The sequence below is a fragment of the Etheostoma spectabile genome, chromosome 23 (genome assembly GCF_008692095.1).
Source record: "Etheostoma spectabile isolate EspeVRDwgs_2016 chromosome 23, UIUC_Espe_1.0, whole genome shotgun sequence".
Classification (NCBI taxonomy): domain Eukaryota; kingdom Metazoa; phylum Chordata; class Actinopteri; order Perciformes; family Percidae; genus Etheostoma; species Etheostoma spectabile.
Window position 1 is genome coordinate 12,916,277 of NC_045755.1, and position 9,228 is coordinate 12,925,504.

A 9,228-nucleotide genomic window follows, 5' to 3' on the forward strand; every position below is an offset into this window, starting at 1 on the left:
TTGTTTCAGGAGCCCGACAGACCCAGAGCCATGAATATCAAAGGGGAGAAGGTGAGCCATACAGCTATATTCCACAATGTTAATCCACCATGTATGGAGAGGGGACACATTGTCCTGATGCACATGGCAAAGATCTGGCAGTGGTTATCTGGCAGGGGTTGTTATCAGCATCTCAGAGAGCTTTCCCCTTGACTTCGTCCTAATAATAAAGCATTATCTTAGGTGTGGTCAAGTTTGACCCTCACAGGTCTTTCAATACATATTTTTACTATTTATACCACACACGATGGACTTTGTCGTGTTACTGTTGATGAATCATTGAATCAAAATAACATGACCATTTCACAAAATGCCGTGATACCAGGTTGTTTGTCACAACTGCTGGTGAGCTAAGCAGGAATTTGAGTGTGAGTGATTCCAAAATGAAAGTCCTCAAAAACTCTGCAGTTTATGATAGTGCAGGTGTATGTGCCTCTTTACAAAACCTGAATAATTTTGTTAACTATTTGATTAATGATCATTGAAATATTGTCTATTCTGTTGTGAAATAATAATGACAAATACATTTTTTTTTCTCCAGCCAAAGTCAAAAATTACAGCTTCTCGCAAGCTCTCTCTCAAGGTGAGTTATGACATACCTTTTTTGTTGGACGTACATCACCTGGCAACAGCAGAAGTACCCTTGGTTGGGAATCACTGCTATACATTATACAAGATATTGGGATTTATGTACAAACGAGACACCCATTTTCCCATATAATGATGGAAGTTCACTTTAGCAGCTTGGTCACTGTTGAGTACTTTTACATTACCAGACTAAAGATTTTTTCCTCAGATTTTCTTTTGACTGGTATTTGTTTTGTGAAACCAGATGCTTCTCCTCACAAGAGCCTGTGAGGATTTGGAAAAAGAGAAGCAGGAAAGGGAAGAGGAGAAAGTGCGCTATCTAGAAGAAAAGTTGCCCCCTTTGCAACTGTCTGGATTATCACTGGATGAACTACAAGTAAGTGTCATGAACTACAGCAGAAAATGTATGAGAATGTTTAAGTAACATGTTTAAAACCCTCATTTTCCCCTCAGAAAATGTGCAAGCAGCTTCATTCACAAATTGATGTTGTGGACGAGGAGAGATATGACTGCGAATCTAAAGTGGGCAAACACAACAAAGATGTAAGTCTCTGAACACCTTATTTAATGCTTGAGCACACATTTGATCTTTTTTTTTGTGCTTGTTTCTTATTCTTTCTAATATTTTTTCTGTCATATTTTTCAGATCCATGAGCTGAAGCTGAAGATCCAGGACCTTGGAGGCAAGTTCAAAAAGCCTGCCCTGAGGAAGGTGAGGGTGTCGGCAGATGAGATGATGAGAGCTCTCCTGGGCTCCAAACACAAGGGCTCGATGGACCTCAGAGCCAACCTCAAATCCGTGAAGAAGGAGGATGGCAAACAGGACAAGGTACTGTTGGTTGGTTGGGTGTCCACACTCCAGAACATTTAGCCTGAGGTTTCCCCCAGTAGGTCGTACATTTTCGGAGACGTACACTGTATATTAAAAACAAACTGCCTTAGGGAGATGATGTCTTTCAATTTGGATTGCTCATTTCTGTTCAACCCCAGGTGCTCACTAGTGAAGACTGGCGTAAGAATGTGGAGGCCATGTCGGGCATGGAGGGCCGCAAGAAGATGTTCGATACAGCCGGTGGAGCACAGTGAGACACTCTGTAAGGAATCCTGCAAACGATGAAGCTGGTCAATAAGAGCGGGGAAAAAGAAGGTGTCTCGACAGAAATATGGAATAGTCATTTGAAGGCTAAGTGACTTGAAAGCTGTAGGAATTAAGCATAAAAGTCATAAGCATGTATGACCACGAGTACATCAGTTGTGCCTCCATTTGCTAAATGGCCAATTTCTGTGCAGTGACTCAAAGCACTTAAAGAAAAGTGTAGAATGTGTAAATTCCCATTATTTTTGTTTTATATTTTATGACCAAATTATTATTTTTGTTTTGTTATGGCATCTTTAGGCAATTAAAATGGATATAAATAAAGTTTCAGTCTTTAACTTCATCCTGTTTCACTTTACTGGCACTCGTCAGTTTATGTGTGGCACGCAAGAGGATGGAAAGCAGCTAAACTCGTGCTGGATTAAAAAAGGACAATTATATCTGGGGGGGGGGGGAACAGGTGTTACCTACCTAAACGCAAGCTCATAATGCTTAAATAGATCCTGCAGACACATAAAAAAGGGAAAGAACATATTTAAACTAAAATTGAAAAGACAATTGCAAGGGACAAATAATGATGAAGACCGTTTCTTTTACCATACTTTAACACATTTTGAACAAATACAGATAGTTGGTCTACAATCTGATAGTAGTTTCAACCATCATTAGAATTATGTTGTGCTCATTTTTCAGACTTCAGAAATAATGAAAAAAATAAAAAAATACTAGAACCACTTCTTCTTCAGTACTTCTTGATAAGTTATATTTTGAGTTTAGTAGTTTGATGAAAGAAACAAACCACAGGAGATTTCCATAACCATGCCTCGGAAAGCAAAATCCACTGCTGTTGTTCACCTACGCATTGCATGCATGCATGACCTTCTTCGGTCTGCATGGGTCAACTGGCTGCTGTCGCCAAGCCATTGTTATTTGAAATATGACAGCAACACCAACAATAGCTTCAGTTGGTGTGTTGTAAGCTTTTATGGTGTGGTTATGGACAGCTGATACACATCTCTCATGCTTGCCAGAGGTCCATTTACAATGTCTAATGACTGTGAAATCTCACTGGTGAAGAGTCACTTTCTTAGCTTGTCCCTGTATCAACTTCCACTGTATGTGTGTGTGTTTATGTGTGTGTGTTTGTGTTTAGTAACCTCTTGCACTGAGGCTTAGCGAGCTGATAACGAAAAGGAACCCAGGTCTCAATGCACACTTAGTATCTATAAATAGGCGCTGATTAGAGCGACCTTCACGTTGAACAAATGTTCCAGATGTGCTATCCAGAGTTCATTTCTGTCAACACCATGCGGTGACTGTGAAATGCAAAAAGGTCACAGTGCTGGAATCAACCCCCCAAAAATTTTTGGGATGACAAACACTTTGAGGTGTGGCTCGATGTGCCAAAACTCAAACCAACACAGTCAGTATCAACCATGTGTTTAAGGTATGCCACACACTGTGCTTTTTTGTCAGGACCACTTGGTGGCAGTCCACAATCAGAGGAAAACAGTACATCTACTGCTATGAGAATTAAAAACTTAGCTGAAGAGCTTGTTGAGCTGTGGGAATTCCTTAAACGACTTGTCTTCAGATTTAAAAGTCACATTGTCATTCATTGGCTTGCATGTGCAATTGCCTACAAAAGAAAGCTTACATCTGGTAACGTTTTTCATTTAATCATGACAAACCATTGTTGTTCATATCAGAAACCAATTCAAAAGGTTATAAATGTATAGATTGTCGTTTTGTAGAACATGTTGAGGAACTATGTGTCACACTATATCTTCAAGTGAAAAAACCTTAATTCTATGAACAGAAAATGTTTGTAGGAAGAAAGTCAATTACTGACTGTTTGAGAGCAATACATAGATCGTGGAAGTTGCTTTACCTCTTCTATGATTCATGATTTTGAGCCGAATAAAATTTACTCGACTAAACCGAACAAAACTCCCTCACTCTGATCCTTCATGTTAAACTGTGACTCTTCTGTCTTGGAGATGACTAGACGCCATCATTTTCACAAGTCATAAGATGGAAGAAGTGGAGCCTGACATTAAATAATTACCACTGTGGTTGTAAGCAGCATCAGTTCATTTCACTCATGGAATAACCCAAAGGAAAAGAAAAATGAGTCTGCGATGAAAACGCCAACGCAGATTACAATGTTTGCAGCATGTATATATGTGTGTGTGGCTTGATCAGGAAGTGTGATTGATGTCATTAATCTTCAACATACAACCCGGGCAGCGTATTTATTGCTGCAGGGACTGGGGGGTTGACTATATTGGAATATGTTTGATAGTAACAGAGGGTGGGCCTGCTGATTAGGCAGGCTGCCCTGTGACTGGGAGCTCCAGGCTCAGTTCGTGCAGCAGCTGATGGAGCACAGTGTAAATTCTTTCAGGAAGACTTCTAAATGACTTCAATTACCACCATCTCTAAACTATTTAGCTGTTAAGAGGTGTTTATTTTTCAGTAAACCAACCAAAATCGGCCTGAAATTCATGATCCAATCATACTACGACATCCTGCTTTAAATGTCTTCTCTCTTGATATCAGTTGTCTTCAGGCCTCCTCCCCTTCCACCTCCGGTCACCAACCACGGCAACCTGAGTTCCTTTCCGGCAGATAGCTCCTTCGTTCGGTCTCTAGGTTTCTTCTCCACCATCACCAATGCTAGGCTCCGTCGGGGGGGTAAAAAATATATTTAACAATGGTGTCCAATCCCCATAGGTTCCGTACATTTCATATTATGCTTATGTACAGTAAATCTTTGCGTATCTACAACAAAGTCTCTCATGACTGACATGTTGTCATGAGTCTTGTCAACATGTCCTTCAGCAAGTTTAGTGTGGCACAGTCAGAATTAGTGATAATTACAAAGGCACAGCAAATGTAAGATATCTTTTAGCCTGTTTTTTTGTATGCTGTTCTTGTTTGTATGCGCTCCCGGCCCACTCCAAAAAAAAAGAAAAAAACAATGTTGCTGAAGTGACATTGTTTTCAATTGTGAAACTAAACCTGTGATTGACAAATTACGTTCTTGTAACTGCAAAATGAGTTCCTTCATTAACAACCCCCTGTCACAGTTCAGGTACTTGGCAGCAACTTGCAGAAACTCAAGCAGAGCAGGTTGAATTAAAGGCATTTTAACTAGCCAATGGTTAGCAACTTGGAGGCAGACAGAATTAGACAAACAACCAAAAAGCACAGGGTAGGCCAGTCAAAGATAGCAACTTAATAAACTCAGATAGCGCATGTTAAACAGTCTGGAGCACTGACAAGTGAGCAATGTGGATGCTTTGAAAACAGGAAGTGGGGAGGTATATCTAAACTTGGGCTAATGAAGAAATGAAGAACAGGTGTGCAGCCAGGTAGAGGTGATTGGCAATGGCCTGCTGTCACCATGACTTATCTCAATGAATGTGAATGAAATTCACATAGTTCACATCAAATTTTTGCATATTCCTACACATTTCTCCTTATGCTTAACCAACAACAATCCATGTTATTTGCCTTTCTCATCTTTTTCTTGAGAGCTTCAAACACATTGTTTTCAAGAAGGCCAGGGATACATGTATTCATTTTCTTCTCCACTTTCACATTCCCCTGTTGTTTCAAAGCCATTTCTGTGACTTCTGGACTTGTGCACACCTAGCACCACCTAGCTACTGTATGTGTTTACAGCTTTCTTCTGTGATGCGGCAAATAAGCAGCTTGAGGCAAATCCTGTTTTCTTTTCTAAATGTTAGTCTATATTTGGAGGTAATGACACAGAAAAGGAGCTTTGATAAAAGCGTAAGACTGGTGGATTCAAGGGTTTAAACTGAAAGAAATGAAGACATACACACACACACACACACACACAATTTGCAATATGCTTCCCTCAAGTCAAAAGGTGTTAATTGGATTCGGAGTGAGAGGTGAATCTCTTTTCAACCTCAATGAAACATTCCCAAGCAGCAGATGGAAATGTCTGGAAACAAAATGATGAAGACACACATTTGTTATTCTTAGCTAATCCATTTGACCCAAATGTTGAGGGTTAACTTAGCCTCACTTGAACTGAAACTACAAGTTGTCTAATGAGCCAGACTCACTTCATTTTTGTGTTCAAGCTGAGCTTTCTGTATCAATGAATCTATACCAGGAAGTGATGTATATGGGAAATTATATGTAAAAATATAGAATACATCTGTATATAACTTGGCATGCATTTGGTATATGCATTGAGAAAATGTATTTTTGCTGGACAGCAGACTGAGCCCAGAGAATTAAAACTTAACAAGCTGTAAACACAACATATGATTGCTTTGTAACGTGAATAAAAAAAACATTTTCGTGTGACAATTTCCATTATATAAAAAGTCAGAGCAATTTTGTGTGACGCTGTGTCGCAAAAGCCTATCAGCGGCCTCCAGCATAGCATAGCCCTGATCAATCCAAACTCCATTTAGAAAACAAGTATTTAAAAAAAAATGTTAACGCATACATGACAGCATTTACTTTCCCAACATATATGGGACTTCCACAACAGGTACAAAGCAGCAAAGGTGGTTATTATACAATAAACAATTACAATATGATCGGTCAAACTTGTGTGAATAACGCAAAAATTTTGCTTCACCTTTGGTGTGAACATAGCATAACGTTTTAGCAAACAGTTGCCTGTTAACACATCCAGAAGACACAGAGCAACATTGGCATTCATGGGGAGTCATGTTTGAGTACATCTGATGAATTTAAACCCAAAATGTTGGCTCTATTTTTGGTCTCCACCAACTCTCTTTAGCTGCTACATGATCCACTGTGTTTACTAGCTAGCTGCTAACTTTGTCTACTGTTTGGTGCTAAGCAGGTAGCGTGCGGTGTTTATCAGAGATTTTTGGCTAAAAACAGCAAAAGCGGATGAGAGCAGGGAAACAGTAAAGTTACAGGTTTAAAACCAAAACAATAAGCTAAAAAACACTACAACGCTCCATACAACCAGGTTTGACTTCTTTCACATTATTTGCCATTTGATCCATTGTGAGTATAAACACAATGATTAGTGCTGCTTTAAATTTTCTAAAATGTTTCTGTTAAACTTGACTAAGGTCACACACTTTTGTAGTTGTAAGAGGTGACACGTTAAGTAGACCAGAGTGAGAAGCTCTGTCCACATTTCAGTAGTTTCTGTGTTTGTGTCTCTCTCTAAAAGCTGTTTGTGGTCTGTTTCATCAGCTCTAGTGCTGGTTCACAGCTGGTCAGGCCTCACTCCGCCCACCTGTGACATGCTTGGGTCTGTCTTTGTACCCCTTATATAGTATATCAACCTCACTGAACTATGATAGAGATAATCTACAAATCACACAGGAAAGTAAGTTGATGTGGGAGTGGGCTGCAGGATATTGGCAGATTTTATTTTGCAACATAAAGTATTCACACCTTTTAATGGACTTTTTGAATTGATCAGCATTATTATAGACTTGTCCATGGGTGTATACAATTTCAAAGGTGGTAAAAGCCCGGTTTCCAATGAAGATTTATAACTGTCATGACCAAACTTGAGTCTTACTTACTACTAAGCATGGAAATTCTCCATCAAGACCCTCAAGAACATTTTATATCCTTTTTGTCATCATTTGAAAAGCTCAACATATACTACTTTAAGCTGCCAATGTGCATCTTAACCCCAGCATTGCACCATCCACACTTTCCACCCATCACCTCTAATGGTTTATGTTAATCTGCAATGGGTGCCAGTGGCCTCGCTCCCTTCTCATTATGGATCTCCTCTGAGCCAATAGGGAGGGAGAGGGGGCTGATGTGTATTGGTTTTGGACACCAAAGCTGACCAAGGGTCAACAAGATGCAGCCATTAAATATTCCCCTTGCTTTAATCTGGTGGATGCTTTCCAAAGGGCTAAAAACAAATATGGAGTAGAAATCAGATCTTATATTCAACTTAACACATATGCAGCTCAGTTGACTTGTATTTAATTCTAACAGTATTTGGAAGGACAGTTGGAATGAGTTTTCTTTTTGTTTTTTTTTGTTTTCTGCTTTTCTAAATCTGAGCAGTGTACTGGCATTTTAAAGCTCCAGGAAACAAGTTGAACTATTTATCCACTTTGGTATAGCATAGTCAGAACTATTTTCACATCGACATGGGGTATATGTATATATAGATAAAACACAGAGAGAAACTTGTTCAGCTGATTGTGTTGCCTCAGGTCTCCATGGAGAGACTGTGTGAACAGCCTGTCTCAATGAATTATTAATAGTGATGTTGGAATTAACCACCATGGTTGATGTTGGAAAGTGCAACCATAGACGTATAGGTTTACACAAACAGATTGTTGTCTAAATCCTAAAGAAGCTTTTGTGGTTTTAACTCACTGTTGACTCAACTGAATGTACACAATATTAGAGACATCTTTAGTTGCACCCCGCCTACATCTCACTTGTAACACGGCTAAAACCACTTCTGTTACTCGTCTGCTTCTCTTTTATCTCCATCTCCACCTTGGTCTAGAGATACTAGGGAAAATCAATGAAGAATAATGACTTTTACCTGAACTCCCCGCAGCAATGGACTTCATGAAATGTGTGAGCAGGATCTTAAACATTCAGTAGGGCCTTTTCTGTTTTTTTCTCTGTTTCTCTCTCTTTTTGAATTACACATTTGAATCAAAATTTGAAAACTTGAAAGACATTTTGTACAGATATTCATGGTATCTTGATGATTTATCATAATAACCGTTGTTGTCATTCTGTGAAGTTCCCTCCAGCGCCACTAGGAGGTAAACATTTGTGGTTTTGAGTCAAATGGCTTGACAACTACCAGATGGATTGCCAGGAAATTTGGTACAGAGTCCCCAGACAGTGTATTTAACTTTGATGTAACTTTACCAACTTTTCACCGAGAACCAGTAGAAGGTTGAACATTTTTGATTACGAATCTTCTGTTCAGCAGTCGGATGGATTGCAATAACATTTGGTACAAATATTCATGTTCCCCTCAAGATATATTCTAATAACTTTACATCTAGATCCACCAGCACATAAAAGCTTACAATTAGCAAGTGAAATATCTGAACATCTGATGTGATGGATTGGCACAGATTTTGGCACGGGCATTCATGGGCCCCAGAGGATAAATCCTAATGACTTATGACATCTCCTTTATCACGAGCAAGAGGTTGACACTTTGGATTATGGGTGAAAAGACTTGACCGGATGGATTGCCATGACATTCATGATCCTTTGACCTTTCCACCATCATCAGGTCAAAATCTTAGTTTGTCCAATACTAATTGGTATATGACCAATATTTGCAAAACAAATGACATTCCCACCAGCCTCAGCTGCACTGTGTTAAGTACTAATTGGCAAATGTTAGCATGTCAACACACTAAACTAAAAGTGAACATTGTAAATGTTGTACCTGCTAAACAACATGCTAGCACTGACATTGTACTTATGAATGTATGCTGACATTTGCATTGAGCACTGCTAAG

General features: G+C 39.3%; 1 protein-coding gene across 1 annotated transcript; it reads left to right on the top strand.

The window, feature by feature from the left end:
- LOC116673220 (troponin I, slow skeletal muscle) lies at positions 1–2,155 on the top strand. Its single transcript, XM_032505410.1, has 6 exons — positions 1–51; positions 581–622; positions 872–1,003; positions 1,081–1,170; positions 1,274–1,456; positions 1,618–2,155. The coding sequence occupies exons 1-6, from the start codon at positions 31–33 to the stop codon at positions 1,711–1,713; spliced, it is 564 nt and encodes a 187-aa protein (XP_032361301.1). The 5' UTR covers positions 1–30; the 3' UTR covers positions 1,714–2,155.
- Positions 2,156–9,228: the final 7,073 nt, after the last annotated feature.